The following is a 27440-nucleotide window of genomic DNA, read 5'->3' as shown; positions in this document are numbered from 1 at the left end:
TGTAGGGTGGGACCTTGCCCCCAGGATGACGTTTCCTCCCCTGGCACATCCATGGTCACGAGGTTTGGACCCCCTGACTTTTCCTCCCTAGAGATAACAGGTAGGCCTCAGTTGTATTTCAACTCCAGGCCCAGACAAGCAACAAAACCAGCGATGGCTGACTGAACGACAGCTGCCCTGAATAACGACCCCTGTCCTGGTGCCGGCCGATCAAGCAGAGACCATAACCCTAAAGGTCACCTCTGGAAAACTGCTGAATGTTCTAGTGAGATATTTCCCTGGAATCTCCCCTAACATCTCCGCCCTTAAACCCTGCATCTCCCTCCAAGGAGCATGCAGGTGCCTCCTTTCCTCTCCCGCTTCTGTCCCGAAACAGGCACGGAACTATTAGCCTCCTCAGTCCCAAGCTCCAAGGGCTCTTTCTTAACCTCCATGTCTCATTTCTTAAGCCCATTGCTTCAAGGAATTACATTTTCTACCTCTGTAATTTACCCAGTACGTGTTCTCTTACAGTTTGGGTCTTGGCTCTGAATGCTTCCCTAGCCAGAACCCAAGTACCGAGGTTGCTGAGCCCAGGTTTGGTCTGACCCCCTGGTCGTACAACTAGTGGCTGCTCCTTCTGCCTACAACAAACAGGTCCAGGATTGCAAAGGGATGCAGGACAGTGACCCAAGCAGAGTCCAAGCAGAACCATCAAGATGATTAGAGAACTCAAAATCCTGCATAGGAGGGATGACTGAAGAGAAGATGCAGGGGTTGAGTTCACTGTTGTCAAGTGAGTCAACACAAGGAAGGCGCACATTCAGTGTAACCTGCAAGCAGAAGACTCAGTGGATGAAAACTTTGGAGAGTTTTTTTTTCCCCCCCAAGAGAAAATAACCAAATTTGATACATATGTACGGGAACCCAGCATACATGAGAGTTAGAGAACCCACATGCACGAGAGGTTCAGAGATAGAAAAGGAACATGGGTGTGCAAGATGTCTTGAGCCAGGATGAGGTCAGGTGGCTTGGGGGCTTCAAAGAGTCATGGCAAGTGATAAACAGATGTTTGTCCTGCCCTATAGATAGATCAAAAGAGGTTATCTCTGGTGATCTCTTATTATGGGCAAGGCCCCTAATTCAAGTTCTTCTAGGCAGTTAAGGGAGGAACATAGGTTTCTCTTCAGCCTTTAGCTCAAAGCACTCTGCATACCTCAGGGGCCCATCTTGGGGCGACTCATTCTGAACACTCCTAGTTCCCTCCTCTGAGACTTCCCTGAAAGTTCCATATTCAGGAGGTTGAGAAAGAGGAGAGAGTTCCATTAGTTCCAGATCAGACCACTCTTCTGCTGTGCTCTGAGGACGGAACGAGAACAAAGTGGTCCCTTCGCTCTCCTCCTGCCCCAGGGCAGACTGTTCTGTAGCTCATTAAACCAGTCTCAGTCTGGGGGAGGTAGTTCCATTAAACCCCTGTTCCCATTCCAGCAGGCGGAGATGCGGGTGGGCTCCCAAAGGCAGGCCCACAGTGCCAGCTACCGGGCAGGTAACGAGGGGCATCTCTATGGAGGCAGAAGCAAAGCAGAGGTTAGTGCTCAGAGCAGACTAGGCCCTTCGTTTCCGAGTCAGGAAGGCGGGCAGTCAAGAAGACTTCTAGATGGAGTGAAGGCAGGCAGTGACTGTCTGATTGATTCACACGAAGATTTTTTTTTTTAAGTTTCCATTTAAAAAAAAAAACGTATTTTATTGATTTTCCGCAGAGAGGAAGGGAGAAGGATAGAGAGGTAGAATGTGCCCGCAACCAACGTACATGCCCCTGACCGGAATCAAACCTGGGACCCTTCAGTCTGCAGACCGACGCTCTACCACTGAGCCAAACCGGCTTTGGCTCTTTTTTTTCTTTTAAAAAAAATATTTTGAGAGATGCAAATCAAAACGACAATGCAGTACCATCTCACACCTGTCAGAATGGCCAACATCAACAAATCAACAAACGACAAGTGTTGGCGAGGTTGCGGAGAAAAAGGAACCCTCGTGCACTGCTGGTGGGAATGCACACTGGTGCAACCACTGTGGAGAACAGTGTGGAGTTTCCTCAAAAAAGAAAAGAAAATGGAACTCCCATTTGACCCAGTAATCCCACTCCTAGGATTATATCCCAAGAAACTATTGATAGAAACATCAATCAGAAAGGATATATGCACCCCTATGTTCATAGCAGCACAATCTACAATAGCTAGAATTTGGAAACAGCCTAGGTGCCCATCAGCAGATGATTAGATAAAAAAACTATGGTACATCTACACAATGGAATACTATGCTGCCATAAAAAGAAGGAATTCTTATCATTTGCAGCAACTTGGATGGAATTGGAGAACATCATGCTGAGTGAAATAAGCCAGTCAATGAAAGAGAAATACCACATGACCTCACTCATTTATGGATAATAAAGAACATTATAAACTGATGAACCAAAAGATAGATATAGAGACAGTAAAGCGACAAGCAGTCTGTCAAATTATAGCGGGGAGGGTAGGGAGATCTGGGGGAGATAAGAGATCAACCGAAGGAATTGTATACATGCATATAAGTACAACCAATGGACACAAAACTCTGGGGAGGGAGGGTATGTATGGGGGGCAATGTTAAAATATGTACACAGATAATAATTTAATTAAAAATGTAAAAAAAATTCACAAATAATAAAAAAATATATATTTTATTGATTTTTTGCAGAGAGGAAGGGAGAGGGATAGAGAGGTAGAAATGTCGATGAGAGAAAAACATTGACCAGCTGCCTCCTGCACACCCCCTACCAGGGATGTGCCCGCAACCAATGTACATGACGCTCTATCCACTGAGCCAAATTGGTTTCGGCAAAGTTTCCATTTCCAATAAGCAGAGCTGCCCAAAGATGGATTGATCCATCTCGGGGGAGGGTGAGTTTCCCATCCTGAGGGGTTCACACGGGGCTCCCCCTCACTGGGACGGGATGCTCTAGCCCTGGGCGTCGGGGAGAGGTGGGCCAGATGGCCTTCACACAAACCCCTCTCTCCCGAGCATCTCCGAACGCTCTGAACCTCCACAGGCGAGGGACAGAGGACAATTATCCACCTCACAAAAGGGTTTTCCACTTTACAAAGCACTTCGCCACGGGGTCCCTCGGAGGGGCACTCCTGTGGTGCATTCAGAGCTCCACGCCATTTACCACAGCGTGACGTGCAGACGCCGCGAGGAGCCCGGGGTCTTCGGGAAAACACATCAGACCCGGGGAAGGCGGCACCTGGGGACAGCCAGGGGCTTCTGTCCCCTCCCCACCCGCCCTGCCTCCTTTGCTGCCTGGCCCGGGCCCAGCGGAGGGGCGCTCCTCTGACAGTGGGGGGCACGTGTTACACTTCACAGAGGCCCTGACGCCGGCGCACACAATAGTGTCTATGGAGCTTCAGGGGAGGAAGCGGGATGCAGGGAAGCTGCCAAGAAGAGGGAGGAATCCCTGGGCATTGGGCTTCTTGCCCATCACCCGCCTCCCCCCCCCATTATCCCTCGCTGACCGGCAAGCCCTGCCTCACAAAAGGCAACACACGGCCCCTCTTTAGATGGGAAGTCTAATCTTCACTCACCGACAAGTTCTATGCCAGGAAGCAGATGGCAGGACAACAGCGTTCCCTCCGGGTGTCTGCCCACAGGGAAGCATCCCCAGGAGACAGGGAACGAAACCAATTGGTGCCCTCCGCTGAGCTGGCAACCCGTGTGGAACTAGCTCTGTTAGCCGATGGTGGGCCGCCCTCAGCTTCTCTCCAGGATGGGCAGGGCCTAGGGAGTCACTCGATGAATCATCTTCTCCTAAATGACGTCCCAATTTTTAACAATTTGTCCCGTGTTCCGCGGCGTTTTATTTTATTATTATTTTAAAAAATATATATTTTATTGATTTTTCACAGAGAGGAAGAGAGAGGGATAGAGAGTTAGAAACATTGATGAGAAAGAATCATAACCAGCTGCCTCTTGCACACCCCGTACTGGGGATGTGCCCGCAACCAAGGTACATGCCCTTGACCAGAATCGAACCCGGGACCTTTCAGTCCACAGGCCGACTCTCTATCCACTGAGCTAAACCAGTCCTGGCAGTTCCGCGGCGTTTTAAAGAAGTCCCGATTCTTTCCAAAAATTGGGACTTCTTTAAAACGCCAAGGGACGCAGGACAAATTATTAGAGATCGGGACTGTCCCGCCAAAAGCGAGACGTCTGGTCACCTTATCTAAATGGCACACACACACCTGCTGCCAACAAAATGGCCTGTGACAGGGAGCTCACTGCCCCCCCTCCCCCTCCCCAGCAGCCTGTGAGCTAATCACTGGAAAGTTCTTCCTGTGATTGTCTGGCCAGGCTTTGCCTCTCTGTGATAACCACCCCGCAAAGGGTCTTAATTCTCCCTCAGAAGTGACACTCATGTTCACAGCAGCATTATTCACAACAGCCCAATGTCCATCAACAGGTAAACGGAGAAACAAAACGTGGCAGGTCTATACAAGTGGCGTATTATTCAGCCTTAAAAAAGGAAGAAAATTCTGATTCATACTATACACTTCAATGGATCATGAGCAGATTATGCTAAATGAAAGAAGCCAGTCACAAAAAAGACAAATATTGTATGGTTCCATTTGTATGAGGCACCTAGAAGAGTCAAATTTATAGAAACAGAAATATAATGAGGGTTGCCATGGGCTGGGAGGAGGGAGGAGTGGGGGGTGTTTCATGGTTATGGAGTATCAGGTTTGCAGGATGAAAAGAGTTTTGTGGATGGATGGTGGTGATGGTTGCATCATGATGGGAATGTGCTTAGCACCACTGAATGCACACTTCAAAAATGGTGAAGATGGTACATTGTAATTTATGTATATTTACCACAGTTAAAACACAAAAGTGAGCCCAACAGGAGTGGCTCAATGGTTGACTGTGGGCCCATGACCCAGGAGTTCAAGGTTCGATTCCTACAAGTCAGGGTACATGACCTGGTTATGGGCTCAATCCCAAGTAGGGGGTGTGCAAGAGGCAGCTGATCAATGATTCTCATCATTGATGTTTCCCTATCTCTCTCCCTATCCCTTCCTCTCTGAAATCAATAAAAATGTTTTTAAAAAAACCACAAAATAAAACAAAAGTGATACGGAACACTTCTAGCATCCCTTTTCCTCATAAAACCCTCTGATATCTTACCTGAACACAGTGTCTCTCTCACTGAGTTCCGAGTGATAACGTCAAGCAAAGTAAGTCTAGTATTAGCTGCTCTCTGGGTCCGCTCGGGTCCCTGCCCCATCTCACCATCTGGGGTGTGTCCTGGGAAGCACCATTCATCTTTGGGGTCTGGGAAGACCATGGGGGGAGGGGTGGCTCAGAACTCCTTTTTTTGCTAGCATCCCTCGTTCGTAAATTTGCAAAAAACAGTAACCATAGTGCCCATGTCAATTACCAAACTCACTGGGTTGTTGTGAAGGTGAAGACATGCCTGGCACATGGTACACACCACTGCCTGATGCTAGCATCTAGATCTGAGGCAGAGATGGTGAGTTTGCCCTGCACAATGGCATTAGAGCTTCTGAGCTGAAACCGGCTTGGCTCAGTGGATAGAGCATTGGCCTGCGGACTGAAGGGCCCCAGGTTCCATTCCAGTCAGGGGCATGTACCTTGGTTGCGGGCACATATCCAGTGGGGAGTGTGCAGGAGGCAGCTGATCGATGTTTCTCTCTCATCGATGTTTCTAGCTCTCTATCCCTCTCCCTTCCTCTCTGTAAAAAAAAAAATCAATAAAATTTAAAAAAAAAAAAAAAAAGCTTCTGAACCTCAATGACCTTGAGTGGAAAGCCCTGGAGCCCCGGTTTTGGTACAGCGCTCCCCAGGCCAGCCTCATGTACAATACCTGCCTGGTCCCCGAAGGCTCTGGGGTTTGTCACGCTGATCCAGTCACACTACCTGTCCTGCACTTCAACGAAGAAGAGACTGAGGGTCCACAAGGGCTAGTTCAAGGTCACACACAGTGAGTTAATGGCCGGATTGAAAGGATTCCCGGTCCAGCGCTCTGTCTGCCCACACTTCTGGGCCATGTTCGGTCTGTCCCTGCTGGCTGCCTCAGTTTACCCCACAGCTGACGGCTTACACTAGAAAGCCACCCCTTCCACCAGCTGCCTCATTTCCCCGACCCATTACTCCCTCTAATAAAACGAGTGCAGTTAAAACAACGGGAGAGAAGAAAAACCATCTCACAAATACACAGCCAGCACTGCTGCTGAGATAAATGCTGAAGAGCCTGCGGGCTCCTGGGGAACACAAACCTTTTAATTTCACCCTCTCTGAGCCCTGTAGGCGAGATGGTGACTCACCCAGGGCACCCACGGCAGACACCAGTACCCTGGGCGCCTTGCTCACCCACCCAGTTAAGAGCTCAGAGGCTGACACCCAGGCAGGGAGCTTCTGTTCCCTATCCCAGGTAGAAACAGTTTCTTGTTAAATGCTTCAAGAAAAACCAACACAGGAGACGGGAGAGCATGACACAGATGCAGTAGGGACTGAGTATTTGTCCAACAATAGGAGCCTGACGACACAGAACTCGTTGGTGACATTTTGACAACCAACTTGCCTCATGCTTTGACAATACGGTTCAGTTCGTGAAAATTCAGACCTCCAACGTTCAGGGAAAACTTCTATCCTATGGAGCAAAGTGTGAGCAAGTATCTGGCATATCCAAAAACGGAAACCTGGCCGAGAGCCCTCAGCAAAAGGCAATTAATAAATTATTCACTTATGTGCATCTCCATGCTTCCGGTGTTTAAAAGGAGGAGTCTCTTTATTGTGGCATCCAGGTCCTTTGTGGAAACAGTCTCTGAGTTTAATCCGTGGGTGTAAACTGCAAGCTTTTTGAAACTCAGCGTGTTTTTATGGAAAGCAAGACAGACTTTGATTTAAGGCGAAACCTCTTATTCAAACAGGTAAGACCTGAGAACACAAGTGTCAAACATTTTTCTATAATGTACCTAGAGCCAAAGGGACACATTTTCTGATTTCCCTTTGTGCAGCTAGAGGCAGAATTTATACAGATAAAAGATTGGCCTCAGTTGGTGTGGCTCATTTGGTTGAGGGTCATCCTGTGCACCAGGAGGTCACTGGTTCGATTCCTGATCAGGGCCCAGGCCCAGGTTTCAGGTGTGGTCTCCAGTCTGGGTGTATACTGGAAGCAATCAATCATGTTTCTCTTTCACATCGATGTTTCTCTCTCTCTCTCTCCCCCCTTTCTGTTTAAATTGTATGTGTATACATATATATAAACACACACACACACACACACACACACACACACACACACACAGGACCTTCCAGCTATGTGGTGACTTGCCAGAGGAAAGCATTTTCTCATGTCTTCACCTTGTGAAGAAGGGATTTCAGGTAAGAAAACGAAGGCCCCAAAAAGTTAAGGAACTCCCTGCTATCACAACGGCGATGCTCATACTCAAATCCAGATTTTGTCCGCTTTTTCTCCTTTCTGTTTTGACGAGGTGTTTTACTGTGTGTGCACACACAGACCTATCTTCATTTTGGGATTAAAACCAATGGTATGTTTATTCGGTCGAACCACAGGAAATTGCCGATGTTTGAGTGCTTCTGACCCACTGAAATGGCAACTTCATAGAGTTGGACCCAACGCATCTCTGAAATGCTGGGCCCTGAGCTAATTTGGGTACAGGTGGCCTATGGAACAACCTTTTTTTTTTTTTTTTTTTTAATATATATTTTATTGATTTTTTACAGAGAGGAAGAGAGAGGGATAGAGAGTTAGAAACATCGATGAGAAAGAATCATCGATCAGCTGCCTCTTGCACACCCCGTACCAGGGATGTGCCTGCAACCAAGGTACATGCCCTTGACCGGAATCGAACCTGGGACCTTTCAGTCCGCAGGCCGACACTCTATCCACTGAGCCAAACCAGTTTCTTCTGGAACAACTTTTTTAAATGAGAAAATGAGGTGTGTTTTTTTCACTGTCAAATAAGCACCACACAACGTTCTGGGGAGAGGCCACTGCGTGTCATGCTCTGGGGACTGCGAAGCTCCCTGTGGGCTGGGCCGAGCCGTGTCCTTCTGGAAGGGCAACGGGCTCTGGGCCCCGGCTGCTCATCATGGCCACAGGCACGGGCTCCCGGCCAGAGAGAAGCGTGAACTGGAACAAAACTGCTTTCACGCCTCCCTCCTCAACCCCGCGCCCCAGCCCTCTGGGCTCAGGGTGGTCTGCCCTCAGCGTGGGAACTCCCGGCCATCAGGGCTGTTTCCCAGGCCATGGGGAAGGGGCAGGGGCCGGCATCTTTAGGAACTCCTGTCTGTCTCTTCTCTCCCGTGTTCTCTTAGTGGCGCTTGTTCATCCCCTTTCACACAGACATATCTTGGGGGGGAAAGGAGGGGGTGGTTAGCATTTCCTTCCCCGACAGAGGAATTGGGGCAGGAGGAGGGGGGAGTGGATGAGGCGGGACTCAGAGGAAAAGCTGTGTCTGGGGAAAGCGGTGGCACTGATACAGCATGGCCCATTTAAGAGGGGCCAGTGACGCGGCACCGTGCTCCAGGTTCGTAGCAGGCCAAGCCACCTGTGCATGTGTGCACGCCTGTGTGGGTAAGTAAACATACGTGCACACACAAACACACTCACACAGGCTTTTCCAAGCCTGCTGTAGTTCTCCAAGTGCTCACTTGCAGTTGCCAAAATTCAGGCAAGTAGCAAGTAGAGTCAGTATCTGTCTGTGTGTCTCTCTTCTCCTCTCTCTTCCTTTCTTTCTTCTTCCCTCTCCCACTCTCTCTCAATGTGCAAAGGGGACTTCGGTGAAAAGTACAGGGATGGTGCTGAGGAGTGGGGCCGATGAGAGTGGCAATGACAAAGATGAAAGGGGAGAATTGGGAAACTCCAAAAACGACTGTTCACTTCAAAAACTGAGTATTCACACCTGCCATGTAGTGGAGATGGTGCTGGAGGAGGGGGGCAAGGGTAGGAGGACCCCAAAGAGAAGCTATGCCTTTTCTGGACACCGTTGGTTTGTTTGTTCGTTCGTTCATTCATTCATTCATTCATTCATCCATTCCTCATTCAGCAAAATTAGTAGCATTATCTACCATGTGTCCAGCTCCGCCCCAGGCACCGGGGAAACAGATGGGTAAGATCTGGGACCTGCCCGGAGTCTCCCAGGCCAGCAGGGGCATTAGCCAGGCCGGGCCAAGCACTGTCAGTGACGCCTCCTTCAGCCTCCCAACTTCAGACTCCTTCCAGAACATGGGCGCAGTCTTCCATGACCTCCTATCATGAAACTCTCACATGAATTCTTATTTCTACGCTGGTGTCTTTTCTGAGGATCAGGGAATTAGGTTAACGCTTATACTGAGCGGTTATTTTCACTTTAACCATTTACTTTTATTTTTTTTAAAGTATATTTTTATTGATTTCAGAGAGGAAGGGCGAGGGAGAGAGAGCTAGAAACATCAATGATGAGAGAGATTCACTGATTGGCTGTCTCCTGTATGGCCCCTGCTGGGGATTGAGCCCGAAACTCAGGCATGTGCCCTTGACCAGAATCGAACCCGGGACCCTTCAGTCCAAAGGCCTATGCTCTATTCTCTGAGCCAAACCAGCTAGTGCTCATTTTATTCCATATCATCCCATTTCACAGATGTAGAAACTGAGGCAGTGAAGTCATATGCCCAAGTCACTATTTAGGAAGTGAGTGGGATTCGGATCTAGGCTGCCTGGCTCCATAGCCCATGCTGTTAACCATTAAACAATATGACAATTCAGGAAAAGGCAAAGCAGAGAGTGGGAAATGGAATGGCAATGTTCTACCGTGACAGGCGGATGGAGAGCACACTTGAATGGTTTTCAGGAGATGTGGTTTCAGGCCCCGATTCTGCCACAAAGCTGCCTTTTTTTGTTTTAATCCTCACCTGAGGATTTTTCCCCCTTAAATACTATATTTTTATTGACTTCAGAGAGGGAGAGGGAGAGGGAGAGGGAGAAAATCCATGATGAAAGAGAATAATTTATTGGTTGCCTCTGCACACCACACACTGGGGATTCAGCCTGCAACCTGGGCATGTGCCTTGACTGGGAATTGAAGCATGACCTCCAGGTTCTTAGGTCAAAGCTCAACCGCTGAGCCACGAGGTCAGGGTGAGGATATTTTTTTCCATTGCTTTTCAGAGAGAGTAAAAGGGAGGGATGAAGTGGGGGTGGGGGGGGGAAAGGGGGAAGGGAGAGGGAAACATTGATGTGAGAGAGGTACAGAGACGGGTTGCCTCCCACTCATGCCTCGACCTAGGGTGGGGAGCGAATCCACAACCGAGGTACATGCCCTTGACTTGGAATTGAACCTGCAACCCCCCGGTGCCCAGACTGATGTCTAACCACTTAGGCACACCCGCCAGGACTCAGAGCCTTCTTTTTAATTTGAGAATTTTGTTGTGATGACCTCTAAGATCCCTTTATTTTTAGCAATCTATGACAAACAACGAATTACAATTAGGATGTGTGCTAGTGGTCAAGAATTTGAACGCTTTTTAAAGTCACCGAGTGGGAAAGAGGCGGAAGAGGGAGACGGCCGGTTCCTAGGCAAAGCCATAACCGGAGTAGATATGAATCGTACACTGAGGGGCCCCGTTTGCAACAGGCCTGCGGAGGGTGAGGAGTGTCCGGGGACTTTGCTACCAGCCAGGTCTGCCTGGCACTTGATGAGTCTGGGCTGAGGCCCGGATGAGGATCCCAAACCCGGCCCCGCCCCGTTCACACCTGGGCCTGGAGACAGGTACAGGAGGCCACAGAAGGCATGCTGGGGTGCTCACCATCACGATGTTGGCCAGATGGGCAGAGACAAGCGCGTACACCCCTCCAGAGGAGCCCACGACGGGCGCGGTCATGTCAGCCACAGACACCGCCAAGGATCCTGGGGCAGAGAGCGAGCGAGAATTCAAGAACGCTGGCGGCGGCTCCTCACCCCACTTCAGACCCTCAGATGCCTCAGCCTTGGGGGTAAGACCCCAGAGCAAAGGGCTCATTCTCTCCTCCCTCGATCCCATGTAGCCTTGTAGCTCCCTAATGATTAATTTGGGGCTGAAAGAACCATTTGGTTCCCGCTTTTCCTATGTTGAACCAGGGAAACAAAGGCTCAACAAAGGAAAGCGAACATCTGCCTCTCAATCCAGCCTCTGCGCTCCGATGTGCCATCTCAGGGTTCTGGAGCAACAACAAAAACGACAGGGGCATTCCGAGCTGGTTTGCTCAGTGGACAGAGCGTCAGCCTGCGGACTGCAGGGCACATGCCCAGGTTGTGGGCCCAATCCCCGGGAGGGGGCGTGCAGGAGGCAGCCGATCCGTGATTCTCTCTCTTCATTGATGTTTCTAACTCTCTCTCCCTCTCCAAAATCAATAAAAATATATTTTTTTAAAAATTGCAGAGGTAGTGACTGCAGAAACAGGTACCCACCTACGGAGCACCGTGTGCCAAACACCGGCCAAGCATTTTGCATACATTCATTCTCCCCTTGAGCCCAAAGCCTGCCCTTTGAGAAAGGTGCCGGTAGCCTCATGGCTCACCTGGTGGGAAGAACTGGAACCTGCATTTGAGTCCAGGTCTTGCCCTTGACAGTGGCCACTCCCCACAGTGGTCTAGAACTTGACCTCCACTCTCTACCATCACTCTCTCTGCTCCATGGCATCTAGAAACCTGCTTAGCTCACCTCCAACCTCCCTCCAGCCGAGGATATCACAGAAGGCCAACAAGTTTCCATAGCAAACGGGGCATCTTTGGAGGGGGAAAAAATGCCCTTGAGAAGTCCTCAGGAAGAGAGAGATGAGGTCACAGCCTCTGGGGGAAAGGCAGGCATGGACTCTTGGTCTGGGGGATGACTAACTTGTCCTGGGAGGAAAGCTGAGAGAGGAGAGCTGGGAAATGTATTGTTCTGGTCTCATTTCAGCATGATCAATGCTTTGGCTTCGAGGGAAGGACATGGAGCCTAAAAATAACTGGGAGGTAGAGCCCAGGGCGCGGAGGATGAGCGGTAGCTGGCCTGGGAACGTGTGCAGAAATCACCACTGGAAAATGCCTGCAGGCTCATGAGCCAATTAGCTGGTGCCAGGGCGGAGAGAGGAGGGACGGGCAGAAGGCCAACTTCTGCAGGTTCCATACAAGGTGGAGGGCCCGCTGCTTAGGAGGTGGCTGAGCCCAGCCGGAACTGGGAACAGGAGCACCTGACACCTTGGGCTCGGAGAGCCCCTGTAACATCATCTCTTTCTCCCCAGGTACCTGCTCACCCCCTCAGGGCTCCCAGGCTCACTGAGATCCTTCAGAGAAGGGATCCCCACGACTGGTTCTGGGTCTCAAGGGGGATGTAATTTCCCAGGAAAACACAAACTATAAACCGAGAACTCCCAAGTCCTTCTGCCCTGCCAGGGCAGCTATAAATCTCTCCTCTCCTCTTTCATGCCTTCCCTCAGGCTTTAATGAGGTATTGATCTATTGTCAGATAACTCCCCCCCCTCCCCCCCTCCCCCCCTCCCCCCCCCTCCTGCATAGCCACAGGGTCAACCATACAGAACAGGGAGGAAAAATCTCAGGGTGGCAAACAGACAGGCAGCAGGATCTGCATGACAAAGGATTCCCACGCTCTCCTGCCGGGCTGGCTGACAAGGCTGCATTGCAGGGCGGCGAGGGCTGGCTGTCCGAGCCACCGGCTCTTCAGCTTGCTCCTCATTAATTACCGCGGGGACAGAGAGAGCCTCCCCGGGCTGGCTGGCCTCTTCCCTCAGCACAAGTCCCGCCCGCTCCTGCTCCCTCGGCCTCCCCAGTGTGGTCTATCAGGGACAGAGACATCAGCAGGAGGGCCCCAGGCAGCCCCTCACTGACCTTTCCCTCACCCTACCCGTGGATCAGAGTCCTGACCCCAGGGCCAGGGGTCATCCTGAGATGGTGGAAGGAGCATGGAGTGGGGGTGTGGCTGGCTGACTGTGACTTGGACACAGCCCCGGAATCCTTTGGGCTTCATTTTTCACCTCACAAATATGTGTTGAAATGAGGAGGTCTCGGGCTTTCCAACTTTTGAGCAGTGAAAACCCTTTTTTTTCAAAGGAAACCTTACCCACATCCTACACCAAGGAGCAGAGCTCAGATGGCAGCTGAAGGGGGGTGGGGCCTGAGGAGCAAAGTTTGCCGCCCACTGGAGGGGCCTTAAAGGTTCCTTTCAGATGAGAAATTCAGTAATTTGAGTCTCAGACCCTGGTTCTAGTGTACTTTTAAATATATATATATATATATATATATATATATATATATATATATATTTTTTTTTTTTTTTTTAATTTTTTAATTTTTTATTTTTAAAATTAATTTCAGAGGAAGGAAGAGAGGAAGAGGGAGACAGGGAGGGGAAAGGGGGAGAGAGAGAGGGAGGGAGGGAGGGAGGGAGGGAGGGAGGGAGGGAGGGAGAGAGAGAGAGAGAGAGAGAGAGAGAGAGATATCGATGAGAGAGAATCACTGATGAGCTGCCCCCCCTGCACATCCCACACTGGGGATCGAGCCCACAACCCGGGCATGTGCCCTGACCAGGAATCAAACCATGAGCTCCTGGTTCATAGGCTGCTGCTCAACCACTGAGCCACACCAACTGGGAGGTTCTAGCATCTTGAAGGTAACAATCTGGACCCACCCTCCCTCCCTTTGTGGCACTGACTTTCCTGCAGGGACTGTGATTAGCCCTGGACAGAAAGGACTGGGAGAGACCAAATTCAAACAGGGACACACCTGCATATCAGCACAGAACCAGAGCCACCTCAGAGCAGGAAGCCTGGGCAAGGCGGGGTTCCACCAAGGAACACGTGGTTCAATAAGGCCAGTATTAATTCCATGGAGGTCATTAATTACACGGGGTTACGGGATGGGGAGAGTGTGGCAAGCCACACCTTGGTACAGCAGCAGACAAAAGTCTAGTCGGGGCTGTGAATTCCGCCCTTCCCAACCCCCCAAATTCTGGGTCCATGCCAGTACACAGATAAGTTGGTGACTCTGCCATAATGCACAGCTTGAATTATATTAGCAAGGAAAATTTAAAGCAGGTGTTCTCCCACTTCTCCCTTGGCCCTAAAAGAATCCAAATAAAAATGGGCAGAATACCTCCCTTTAAATAATGTAACCTTATTTATGTATGTCCTCTTTCATTTATTCCACAAGTATTAGTTGCTTAATATGTGCCAATCCCTGTGTTGGGCTCGGGGGATGCACACGTGATTTTATAATCTATATAATCTATAATAAAAGCTTGGTGGAACATTGGAGATATTAGTTTCTTTCTTTTTTTTTTTTAATATACTTTATTGATTTTCTTTACAGAGAGGAAGGGAGAGGGATAGAGAGTTAGAAACATCAATGAGAGAGGAACCTTGATCAGCTGCCTCCTGCATGCGCCCTACTGGGGATGTGCCTACAACCAAGGTACATGCCCTTGACCAGAATCGAACCTGGGACCCTTCAGTCCACAGGCCGATGCTCTATCCACTGAACCAAACAGGTTAGGGCAAGGAGATACTAGGTTCTAAAGTGTTTAAAGGGTTGGCCATTTAATTGTTAACCAGAGTGAAATACACATGGGCCTCCAGCACTGGCAGGAAGCTCTGGGCAGAGAAGAATCTACCCCAGGTTCTTAGCTTAGCAAATTGCACAAGTCACTCCACGGTTCTGAAGTGCCTGCCACAAGTGGGTGGGAGATACAGGGCCCCCCCTCTGGATGGTTGTGATGGATACAGCGAGGAGCACGTGTGAACCCTTCGGCGCATGCCCGTGGTACCGGACGTGCTCAGCAGAGGTAAGCTCTCCTTGTAACAGACTGGGCCGGCCGTGGATTTGGGATGCGTTCATTGGGCAGGAAAGAAAGAGCAGGGCCCGAGGTCTATGAAGACCTCCTGTGGATCCTGACAACTAAATTATCGGCACAAAGAAGGCCTGCCTTGTGGTTCTTGTAAGATGACCCTGGTTTTGAGCACAGCTTTTGGGGTTAGACCACGTGGGTGGGGGGGGAGAGCCCAGCTCCGCCACTGCCTACTGTGTCTTCCTGGGTAAGTCACTTAGGCTTCCTAAGCCTCGGTTTACGGGTCCATAACAGGCGAAGAGTCACAGTACCTGCCTCACGGAGCTTCTGTGAGGATTGAATAAAATATGGCCTGTGGGGCAGGCACCTGATTTACTGGCTGTCCCGTCGGGGTCTAGCTGTCTGTGAATGGGTCGCCTTTCTGAGCGGAGAGGAAGGGAGGGGTGCAGGCAGATCAGTCAACTCCGTCTAGGAGATAAATAGCATGACGTGCTGTGACGGGAGTGCCCTTGAGCCTGAGCGATGACTCACACAGTGCAGCGCACATCACCGCTTGGTGACAGCCCCACATCCCCCGTAGTTAGCCCTGCGAGCTCCCCCTCTGTCTGCGCACCCTCCCGCTCTGCACTGTCTCCCCGCTGTGCGTCGTCTGATCTGGGTGGGGCCTGAGTCATCTGGAACCTTATTTCTGTCTTCTGGGTTACTGGCTCTCCCATCTCCTCGACTCCTGGCTGCAAGTGTCTGAGTGTCTTTCCTGTTCCTCACCATTAACCATCTGGGTCTCTGAGCATTAGGTCTGGAAAGTGTGGCTATAAATCCCCAGATGTCAAGCGACTGGGGGCGGGAGTGGGGGGGGGGTGGTGTGCGTGGGTGGCTGAGTGAGTCTAGCACACTGAGATGCTCATTAGACCTTCGCACAAGGATGTGGGAGGTGCCGGATTCTGGGACAAGGGGGCGTGGGTGCTGTCCAAGGTACTCACGCTTTAACCTTAGCCCGCCATCCAGGCTGAGGGTTCAGGAACCAGCAGACCGGCCCAGCCCGGCAGGCGTGAGACCCTTCCCCCTTCGATGCCTGAAGCCACTTGGGTTATTCCCGGGGTCCCTGCCTGCCTGTTGTTTACAAGGCTGACGGTGCCCCGCTCTCCTGGTGACAAGCTTAGTGCTCCTCAGGAAGGATTAAGGTCTTACTTAAACACACACACACTCACAAAGCTCCCTTGGGCTCAGCTGTCAAGGTGAAGAGCTGAGGCAGCAAACCTTGTTATAAAAAATCCGGCAATGGAGTTGGAAACATCACAGGAGAGATTCCTCTGTTCGGAGACCTGGCTGGTGCAGACTCTTCCTGCACAGCCTGCTCTGCTCTCCCCAGCTTACCCCGGCCCCCCTTGCCCCTCACCGCGGAGGGAAGGGGGCGTTCAGGCTGCCCTGTGCTCAAGGCCATGATCACCTGCCACGTGAGCCAAGTCAGCTGGGGCCCAGACTCCTCTGGCTGGGCTGGCACGGATACTTATCCCCTTTCAGGCCAGATTGACTCTCCTGTCAGTGGTGAGTCAATCAAAGGGACAGTGGCCAGCTGGGCAGAGGCAAGATCTCCCTTTGGGGACAGGGATTGGCCTGGCCAGGGAGGCACTTGGCTTCCCGCAGCCTTAGATGCCCCTCCAGGGATCTCACTGTGTGTGCCCTGGCACAATTTATGTAATGCTGTCACTCCATGTGTCACCTCGCTCCACCATCCTAACGCCCTGCAGGCAGATCTTATTAGTTCACGGTTAATGCTTAATGGGGCCAGAGAGGTGAAGGAATGTCTCCAAGCTCACACAGCTGCAACACGGTGCTCCACATCCTGTGCTCTCCTCTCCTTTGCCATCACATGCCTCCTTGTCTGGGAGGCAGTCCCCTTTCCAGATTCCCCAAGGAAGTGAGGGGGATTTGCCTGGAGAACAAGCCTAATAGTCAGGAGCTTTGGTGATGAGAGTCCTGGGCCAACTGAGAACCTGGGGCTTGCCTGGCCCCATGGGGAGTCAGTCCCAGCTGCCCTGGGGACGTTTATCCTATAGACAGAGGGCCCCCCTGCCTACCTGCCACCACACCAGCCACGTAGACCAGCCCGATGCGGGTCGCTCCATGCACCATCTCCAAGGGCACCCCCACCAGGAGCTGCAGCACCACATTGAGGCCCAGGTGTTCTATTCTGTATGGAGAGACCACACGCCATTCATGAATCCAGTCATCCATCCGTTTATTTGATAAACACCGTGTTGCCAAGGTGCTGGGGGTCCAGTAGTGATCAAGACCCTCTGCCTTTGAGGAACTCATGGTCTGGGACAGTGTGGGCAGGAATCACAAGAGAGACAGATCGTCTTGCAAAGAGCATTCCTTCCACACCTTTCCCGCCACCAGAGACGAGAACACGTGCAGGGCCTGGGCGGTAACTGTCCATGTCTGCTCTGGCCACAGTGAAAGGCTGTGGTCAAGACCCAGCAACTCCGTTGGCTGACACGTGAAAAGCCAAGGCTCAGAGAAGGGCACTGACCAGCTTAGGGTCAGGCTGGTAGCACAACCAAGATCTGTGATGTGCAGGCCCTGCTCCATTCACCAGGTCCCAAGGGCAGCTGGCTTGCTATTGTATAATATCTGTAAGAGCTACTGATATTTAAAGAGACAGATGTGGCCCGGCCAGCATGGTTCAGTGATTGAGCGTCGACTTATGAACCAGGAGGTCACAGTTCGATTCCCAGTCAGGGCACATGCCTGGGTTTCGGGCTCGATCCCCAGTGTGGGGCAGGCAGGAGACAGCCGATCAATGATTCTCTCTCATTATTGATGTTTCTCTCTCTTCCTCTTCCTTCCTCTCTGAAATCAATAAAAATACATTAAAAAATTTATTGATTTTTTACAGAGAGGAAGGGAGAGGGATAGAGAGTTAGAAACATCGATGAGATGAGAGAGAAACATCGATCAGCTGCCTCCTGTACACCTCTTACTGCAACCAAGGTACATGCCTTTGACTGGAATTGAACCTGGGACCCTTGAGTCTGCAGGCAGATGCTCTATCCACTGAGCCAAACCAGTTAGGGCAATAAAAATATATTAAAAAAAAATAAAAATAGATGTTTTCAAAACAAGTGCCAGTGTTAGAGATGCGTCTCAGAGCTTACTCATTCAGTTGTCACTTCACATCTCACGGGTGAGGCCTCTCCCTCCTGGTGTGCAGGGACCCATTCTGCCTGAAACTCTCAGGGTTGGGGTTTCTTGCCCTGAGAAGGCCTTCTTTTCTTACGCTATCATGTGACCAGATCTTGTTGCTAAATGGTGTGTAGCTGAGTGCATGTTACTAGAAAATATCGTAGCATTACTATTATTACATTGGTGTGTGCTTTCAAGTTTACAAAGCACTTTCACATCCATTATCTCATATAAACTGAGCAGCTGGACAGCTCCCTGGGGAAGCGTAGGTTATAGGGTAACAGAGCATGTAACCAGGGGTCTGGATGCTGGCCTGGCAGGCAGGGCTCGGGTACCTGCTGATCCAGGAGAGTGCCTGTGAGGTCGCACATGACTCAGGTCAGGCTCTGTCCCCAATTCCCACCATCCCTGCAATCCTCTGGCTCCCCACCCCAACACCCCGACTGTGCCAGCCGAAGGATCCTAGATTAGAAATGCCAGAAACATTTACTGAAAAGGAGCTGGGTGGTGGCCTCAGACTCATAGGGAGACCTCAGAGGTTTTCTACTCTCGTCTCCTTTGTTTATAGCCTAGAACTTGAGACTAGAAGAGGCTAGGTGAGGGGAAATCACAGCTCCTGCCTCCCAATTCAACCTCCTTCTTCTCAACCACAGTGATTTCTTTTTTAAAAAGTGGAGAGATGCCAAAACCGGTTTGGCTCAGTGAATAGAGCGTCGGCCTGCGGACTGAAAGGTCCCAGGTTCAATTCTGGTCAAAGGCATGTACTTTGCTTACGGGCACATCCTCCCTTCCTCTCTGTAAAAAAATCAATAAAATATATATTTTTAAAAAGTGGAGAGAGGAAGGGAGGGAGAGAGAGAGAGAGCATCAATGATAAGAAAGTCATTGATCTGCTCCTGAATGCCCCACACTGGGAATCAAGCCTGCAACCCGGGCATGTACCCTGACCAAGAATCAAACAGTTGACCTTCTGGTTCATAGGTCAAGGCTCAACTCCTGAGCCATGCCAGCCAGACTCAACCACGGCGACTTCTGAATTCACTGGCCTAGAGTCCCTGAATAGTGTGTCACCCTGCGGGCTTTCCCTAGATGCTAGCCAGCTCTTCCTATCTCCTGTCTACTGTGGCCCCAGCCAGGAGCCCCTCCCTCAAGGTCACAGATCTGGAGAATCCTCCCAGGGCTCTTCCTGTCAGGCGAAGCTCCAGGAGAAGCAATGGCCAGAGAAAGGCTCGAGGCCACCCCTGTGCCTCCGGGGAGAGCATCTCTGCTCTGGCCACTCTGGGAGGCAAAGAATGGACAAGGAGGCCTAGAGACATTGTCCATTCTCCCTCCTTACCTCAGGGATCAGGGAAGGCCAGAGGGAGGTCCTGCAAATAAGGCAGAGAGTCTCAATCCATGTGCACCTGCGGGCTTGGGCATCCTGGCCAGGGAAGTTCCTGCTTCCTGTTGCCTCCTAATCTTGACTGAGAAGACTGATACATGACACGCCTCCCTCCCTCTGCTCATTAGCCCTGTGAGATCAAAGCCTGGGACAGCAGGCAAGGCAAACAGCCCGGGGCACAGTCCCCTCTGGCTCAGCATGGAGGCATCCACCAGAACCATCAGAATGTCTCCTCACCCAAGCCCTCTCCAGCAGGTGCATCCAATTAGAGGTTGGCGTTTGTGCCATTTATAGGCTCAACAGGAAGGGAGGCTCACAGCGGGGCTCTCTCTTGGCCACTATAGGTCTTTCTGCCAAGGAATCAGCATGATGGCACCTCCGAGGGCCAGAGTGATCCTCTTCCCATGTCCCACCCCAGGGACAGGCACTCCCAGGGCTGCCCCAGACTAACAGCGAGCCCCTGTGCTTCTCCCCTGGAGAGGCTGTAGAAGACACCACTGAGGTTGGGGGTCCAGGGACTCCGCTTTTCCAACTCAGCACTTTTACTACGTAAAAATGGTCTCCAGCCAAGGCAGGGCTTTTCAAAGGAATTGGGCCTGGGTAGTCACCTGGCCTGATCCTGGGTAAGAGGCACTGGTGAGAACTGACTGCACCCCAGCCCTAAACAAGGCCGCAAGGCCCTGAAAACAGAACAGTAAGTATTGCCAGATTCCTCCAGAAGACCCTCACCATGTACGGAGAGCACTTTGGGAAGAAGGCAGCTTCAAGAAATCTGACCTTTATTTCACTGCTGGGGGCACTCACATACAACAGTTTGTGGACAATGGACTTGGTAGCTGACCGTATTTCCCTCTTTGCTTTGGCCACTGGGAAGCTCAGAAGTTTATAACCTACCTCTAGCAAGTACACAGATTCACATGCTTATGGATGTTTGTGCTGATTTCACTGTGGGGTGTGAGCATTTTACTCCCTTTATTTTCCCTTTCCCAAACACTCCCAATAACTCATATTTTGGTATGAGATGAGTTTCAAGAAGTCACCTCAAATCCTGTTTCCAGGGAGACAAACTAAAAAAATATATATATTTCCATCCATGCTGTTGGGGCTACTTGTTTTTTCATAGGGACTTTTTTTTTTTTTTTTTTTTTAATCTTTGGCTCACATTTATTTTCCGTGGTATACATTTAAAAAATATTTAAAAAAATATTTTATTGATTTTTTTTTTTTTTTTTTTTGCAGAGAGGGATAAAGAGTAAGAAACATCCACCAACTGCCTCCTGCACACCCCCTACTGGGGATGTACCCACAACCAAGGTATGTGCCCTTGACCAGAATCGAACCTGGGACCTTTCGGTCCAAAGGCCAACGCTCTAGCCACTGAGCCAAACCGGTTAGGGCTCCACAGGGACTCTTGGTAGAGGGGAAGAAGACAGGCACTCACCCCGCGTGCATGAAGATGTACGTCAGGTAGCGCCACGCCTGGGCTCGGAGCTGCGGGTGGTACACCAGTGCGTTCTGCAGGTACCGTGGGTGGGTCACCTGCAGCACAAACTGATCCAGCGACACTCCATTGTAGAGGAAGAAGGCCACCTGGGTGAAAGCACAGGACGGAAGGGCCCATTACTAAGTACAAAACTGCCAGGAACCCCCTGTGCTAACACCCGGAATCCTTGCTGGAAGTTGTCGTCTTTCCTTCTCAGAGAACGAGGAGGGCCAGTGCTCAGCCTCATCTTCGCCCATCGCTACCCCTCTGTTGGGTTATTTTGCGTTAGCTAGTCACAACATGGTCATATGATCTGTGCCCACACTTCCTTGGGGCTAAGTAGGAAGGGTTTGGAGGATTTTAAACTTTAACCCCAATAAAAGAACATACCCATTTAGGGGATAAGGCAATGCCACATAAGTTGATTTAAAAAAACACACACAACAACCTATGGTAAAATACACAGAAATACATGCTATCATCTAAATCAGTTGTAAGTGTGCAACTCGGTGGCATAAAGTTCATTTAAATTGTTAGGCAACCATCACCACCACAGAAGTCTTTTCACTTGCAACACCGAAACTCTATAGCCATGCAACGTTAGCTTTCCATTCTCCTTCCCCATCTCTGGCAACCACCATTGTACTTTCTGTCTCTATGACTTCGGCTACTCTAGGTAACTCGCCTTCTGCTTATTTCACTTAGTATAATGTCACCAAGGTTCATCCATGTTGTTGATTAGGCCAAAATGTCCTTCCTTTTCTAAGCATGAATAACATTCCCATTGTATGTATAAGCCACGTTTTGTTTACCATTCATCTGTTTGTTTGTTTTTTCTCTCTTATTTTATTGATTTTTTTACAGAGAGGAAGAGAGAGGGATAGAGAGTCAGAAACACCGATGAGAGAGAATCATCGATCAGCTGCCTCCTGCACACCCCCCACTGCGGATGTGCCCGCAACCAAGGTACATGCCCTTGACCAGAATCGAACCCGGGGCCCTTCAGTCCGCAGGCCGACACTCTATCCACTGAGCCAAACCGGTTTCGGCACCATTCATCTGTTGATGAACATTTGGGTTGCTTCACTGCTGTGAATAATGCTGTTATGATCATGGGTGTACAAATATCTCCTTGAGTCCCTGCTTTCAATTTATTTTGGGTATATGCACAGAAGTGGAATTGCTGGATCATGTGGTAATTCTACGTTTAATTTTCTGAGTAATCGCCATACTATGTCCCATAGAGCTGCACCATTTTCTACTTCCGCCAACAGGGCACAAGGGTCCCAATCTCTCTGCATCCTCACCACCACCCCACATAAGCAGACTATGCAAATGACTAACGCACACTAATTTAAGCCCTGAAAGGTAAACTACTTTTTTTCTGGAACTCTTTCTAAAATGCATCATTCATGTCCCTAGGTTCTTAATCAGGTATGTGCATAATCTCTCAGAGATGCCTCAGGTACTGAGCTGGGCACCGGGAGTGATGTCTTCTCCAGCAATCGATGGGGCTTCCCTCCTACAACGAAATGGCCCCAAATTCTTGTGTTTGAAGCTCAGGTCTAGACCTAGCCGGTTTTGCTCAGTGGATAGAGTGTCAGCCTGCAGACCAAAGGGTCCTGGGTTTGATTCCTCACTGGCCCTGGTTGGGGCTCATGCAGGAGATCAATCGATGTCCCTCACATTGATGTTTCTCTCTGTCTTTCCCTCTCTCTTCCACTCTCCCTAAAAATAGATGGACAAATATTCTCAGGTGAGGATTAACAAAAAACAAATGAACAACACCCCCTCAGGTTTCCTTTTAAATTGATTTCAGAGAGAGAAAGGGAGACAGAGAGAGGAATAGAAACATCAATGTGAGAGAATCATTGATCAGCTGCCTCCTGCACACCCCTTATTATGGATTGAGCCCACAACCTGGGGATGTGCCCTTGACTGGAATGGAACCTGGGACCCTTCAGTCCCCAGGCTGACCCTCTATCCACTGAGCCAAACCAGCCAGGTCAGGCCCTTACTTTTTATTGCTGGTTAATAGTGGGTCCCTGCTATTTTCTCTATTATGGAATCAGAAAGCTGGGTATCTATTATAGAACCGTATTTTAAAAACAAAAAGCCTTGGGCTTTTGTACAAGGACTTTGAAACAGTTATTTCAACATTTTCTTCTAGGATGGTGGTTTGAGTTTACATAGCTGAGGCTTATGGAAATTTGAAACCAATCTGGACCCAAAATCTGGCTTCTCTGGATAACCTTGGACAGACGACTTGAATTTTCTTGTTCTCGATGTCCTGACCTGGAAATGGGAATAGGAATGCCTACACTTGCAGGATAGTGATGAGCTAAAATACAGGGGGCCCCGCCGGGTGCCTGGCATGGGATTCGGGAAGGCAGCCGTAATTAGCATTGGGTTAGGGCTTCCTGGGTGGAGCCTGGACTGGCTTGGGCTGGATTCCCCTGGGCTCTCTGGGGAGCCTTTCCGTCCACCTAACAGGATGCGGGTGGCCTGGCAACAAATATAGCTTCCAAGCCAGTTCGTTATTATTGCTCCTCAAATAGAAGTTAATAAATAGACCAACACCGTAAGCATTTGGAAGAGTCCAAGCATATCTCAGAAAAATTGCCATTTCAACGTGAACTTGGAAGAAGCCTTGGGCCTGCAGACCAGCTATTCTCATTCAGCGGAAAAAAAAAGAATGCCATGAAGCTTAACAACCCTGCCGTCTGATCAGGAACTTTGCAAGAACATATGCAGGGGTGGTAATGAGGCCCGTGGCTCTGGGAGAGAAACCTGGGAAGGTTATAAAACGCCCAGGGGGAGCCGAGCATCCGTTTAGGGGTGGAGGGGCCCACGGGTTCTTAGGCGGAACGGCCCACAGAATGCAGAGCTCCTCACGCGTGGGCCCTGGTTCAGAAAGGGGTACCACTGGATTCTGTTGATATTGAAGCAGGAGACTCTTAGAATAACAATGGGTCTGGATGATTCCCTGAGGGGAGAATGTTCTTTCAAAACGTGTGAAGTCCACGTTTACCTGTTCAGAAACACTCCCTCCCATATGCACTGTGGGAGGCTTTTGTGTTCCATTCTCTGGCTAAGGTGGGGGGGGGGGGGGAGAGGGGAGGGAGCTATGGGAGAAGGAGGGCTGGCCTGCTTATCCCTGCTTCCCAGGCGGAGGATGGAGTTGGGGTGAGGGGTGGGGGAGAGGGGGGGTTTGCAAATGACCTGTCCACATTACTCACTCAGGGAGGAACTAAAATAAATTGGTCTTAGTGAGTTAGCCTGACTTAACTCTCCCATTGTTTTTGTTGTTATGTTTAGGTGGGGTGTCCCATGGGGATTTTGCTGCAGTGACTATTGCCTGAAGTAAGAATCTTTGGGATATCTTTGGGGTCTAGGAGAGAGGACAACACTGCCTGGCCTGTACTGGGGCTGGATTGCCATGACAACTGCCACTGGCTCCTCCCTCGGCCATCGCTCTTTTGGTGGAAAAGACGCTGCCCTGCCCCTCACGCTCTCTTGCCCTGGCTGTGCCGAGGCCGGCCGGCCCTGCCCCACCCTGGTCCTTGCCTCCAGCAGGGTGACGGTGATCATGAACCAGGGCGGGGGGCAGCAGGTGTAGCTGTCGTAGTACCACTTCCGGTCGATCTCCCGGGGCAGGGTCTCGTAGGCCACGTGGCGGATGAGGCGCTGGGAGAGGTTCAGCCCTTTCTCCTCCAGCAGGGCCTTGCTGCAGAGCCGGCGGTTCCCCTGCAGGATGGCCTGGCGGAAGCTGTTGGACCGCTTGTTGCTCATCTGCACAGGTAAGGGGGGGGGGGGGAGGGAGGAAGAGGGGAAGGAAGAGGGAGAGGGGGGCAGGGTCAGAACCAGGATCTCGGGAACCCCGACCCATTTCCCAGACAGCACAATCCTTAGACTTAACCAGGCCTAGATCCCACCTTTCTTATTGTTCTACAATAGCTCACCAGAAGCAATATTCACTGAGCTCTCACACAATCAGGGCTGTTCTAAGCACTACATAATTTGTTGGTTCATTTGCTACCACCAGTCTACCGGTTTCATAAGGCCTATGGCTACCCCCATTTTGCTCGATGTGGAAACCAAAGCACAGAGAGTTTTAAGGACCATCAAGTTCAAATCCCGTAAGCCTCCTGCGCCTGTATTCATCTATTCACAGTACCTTCCTTCCGTCCACCCATCCATCACAATTCCCTGAGCAACTACTACATGTCAGGCACATGGCCAGGCACAGGGATTGAGTGGTGCTCGATGAGTAACCAGCAATCACAATGCAGAGTCAAGGCTGCTGCAAGAGCACACGGGAGGGAGTCCAATCTGGTCTCGAGGTGGTCAGGGAGTCCTTCCTGGAGGAGGCAGTATCTGAGTGAGAGCTGGAGGGTGAGCAGGACTCAGCATCCTCACAAACGTTAGCGTGGGAAGGGTTGGGCAGTCCTGGCTGACTTTCCCAGAACCCAGAGCTGTGCCTGTGGAAGGCCACCACTCCCGAGTTCCTTCAAGTGACTGGCCACAGAACCCTGCCTCGGCGCTGACCCTGCCTTGGCAGCCTGAGGCTGCCCGACACAGCAGAGCCCTGGCTGTTCACCCAGCAGTCAGCCTGGCTCCCAGAGATCAGAGCAGCCTGCTGACTGCCAGCCACGGGGCCTCCGTCGCCTCCCACCTGCCCTCCACGACCACATTCTAGACCTTGACTATGGGGAGATGTCCTAGAGACTGAGTCCTCCCAACCCCAGAGCCCACAGTGCCGCCTGGGTGGCTGATCCACAGAAGCTGGGGTGGGGGTTATCAGCGTATTCCTGGGACAGTGGGCTCAGCGGTGGGCAAGAGGCTAAACCCGGAGGCAGGAGGCCAGAGAGGGCTGGCCAGGAGCACCGGGGAGACCAAGGCACAGGGGTTTGGAGTCCTGTCGGGGGGAAGGTAGCTGCGGGGGAGGATCTGCATTCAGACCAAATGGGATGAGCCTCCCTCTGCAGCCTTTCCCCTCCTGGATTCTGCTGTCTCTCACCTTTAAAATCCGGCTGAAGCTCTAGCCAGTTTGGCTCAGTGGATAGAGCATCAGCCTGCAGACTCAAAGGTCCCGGGTTCGATTCCGGTCAAGGGCATGTGCCTTGGTGGCATGTGCCTTGGTGGCGGGCACATCCCCGGTGGGGGGTGTGCAGGAGGCAGCTGATGGATGTTTCTCTCTCTCATCGATGTTTCTGACTCTCCCTCTCCTCTCCCTTCCTCTCTGTGGAAAAATCAATAAAAAATATACATATTTTTTAAAAATATATATTTTATTGATTTTTTATAGAGAGGAAAGAGAGGGATAGAGAGTCAGAAACATCGATGAGAGAGAATCATCGAACAGCTGCCTCCTGCACACCCCCTACTGGGAATGTGCCCGCAACCAAGTACATGCCCTTGACCGGAATCAAACCCGGGACCTTTCAGTCCGCAGGCTGACGCTCTATCCATTGAGCCAAACAGGTTTTGGCAATAAAATATATTTTTTAAAAATAAAATAAAATCTGGCTTAAAGCCCTAGCAGGCCTTCCCAAAGGAAGCCCTTCCAATGATTCCCTCTTCTCCTCTGCTCCACACCTACAAAGCTTGGGTCTGGTCCTTCCTCCGGGCTCAGGCAGGGCTTGGTGCTCAGGCACACGGTAAGCCCAAGACAGGATCCCAGCATGAGGTACTTTGTAGCCACACTTACCATCCTCTTCTAATCTCTGAGTGTGAATATGCACACTGGCGTGCCCTGCATGCACACTCACAAACACACCCGCAGTCATCCCCTGACGACCCGTGTGGGGTCGGGCTCAGCATTGAGGACAGAAGCACAGTGAGCACATACTCACCACTCACCTGCACGCTTGGTGTGCCTAGCACTGTGCTGGGCGCAGGAGAAACCATGGTCTTGGGCCTCACGGAACTTATAAGGAGAGACAGGTGTATAAACAGCAGCAAAAGAGGGTGTCATCTTCGTTATTTGGTGCCTAGGGTTATCCCCACGCCATAAAGATGGGGACCAGAGCTTGGAGAGTAATTTCTCAGAGACCCATCGTTAGGAACTCAGGGTCAGGATTCACATCCAGATCTGCCTGCCTCTGGAAGCCAGCTAATGGGCACTTTCCTGCCAAGTAGATAGGGATCCTCTCCCTCCAGGTGGATGCACCCCTTCCGGGCCTGGGGAATAAAGCCCATGCCAGATTCCAGTCCCCACTCCCGCCTCTGCCAGGCATCCCGTACAGAACACAACCTGCAGGCCCTCACGTGACAACCTTAGCCTCTCTGCTGTAACGTCATGTGGTCTGTGCTAGAAGAGAAGTCTGGCGCCCTGGCCGGGTAGGTTACTTGGTTGGAGCATCGTCCCCATAAGCTAAGGTTGCGGGTTCAATCCCCAGACAGGGCACATACAAGAATCAACGAATGAATGCATAGATATGTGGAACAGCAGGTCCATGTTTCTCTCTCTTCAATCAATCAATCAATATCAATCAAGAAAGACCTGGTTGCCCTAACCGGTTTGGCTCAGTG

The 27440-nt window shown here is 50.8% G+C and overlaps 1 protein-coding gene across 5 annotated transcripts in view; it reads right to left on the bottom strand.

The window, feature by feature from the left end:
* The window catches only part of RHBDL3 (rhomboid like 3), a 56344-nt gene that overhangs the window by 8570 nt on the left and 20334 nt on the right, over positions 1–27440 (bottom strand). For 3 of the 5 annotated variants that reach the window (XM_036454297.2, XM_036454300.2, XM_036454298.2), the window contains 3 exons: positions 24474–24698; positions 20865–21013; positions 16935–17047 (listed from right to left, as the gene is read on the bottom strand). In XM_036454297.2, the coding sequence (XP_036310190.1) occupies positions 16935–17047; positions 20865–21013; positions 24474–24698 (487 nt within the window). Of the gene's footprint in view, positions 1–10842; positions 10944–16934; positions 17048–20864; positions 21014–24473; positions 24699–27440 lie in introns of all 5 variants that reach the window. The other 2 variants (XM_036454301.2, XM_036454303.2) reach the window with 1 other exon arrangement.

This window comes from Pipistrellus kuhlii, unplaced genomic scaffold (assembly GCF_014108245.1).
Source record: "Pipistrellus kuhlii isolate mPipKuh1 unplaced genomic scaffold, mPipKuh1.p scaffold_m20_p_28, whole genome shotgun sequence".
Taxonomy (NCBI): domain Eukaryota; kingdom Metazoa; phylum Chordata; class Mammalia; order Chiroptera; family Vespertilionidae; genus Pipistrellus; species Pipistrellus kuhlii.
The sequence above is the reverse complement of the archived record's forward strand: the minus strand, read 5'-3'. Positions and strand labels throughout refer to the sequence as shown.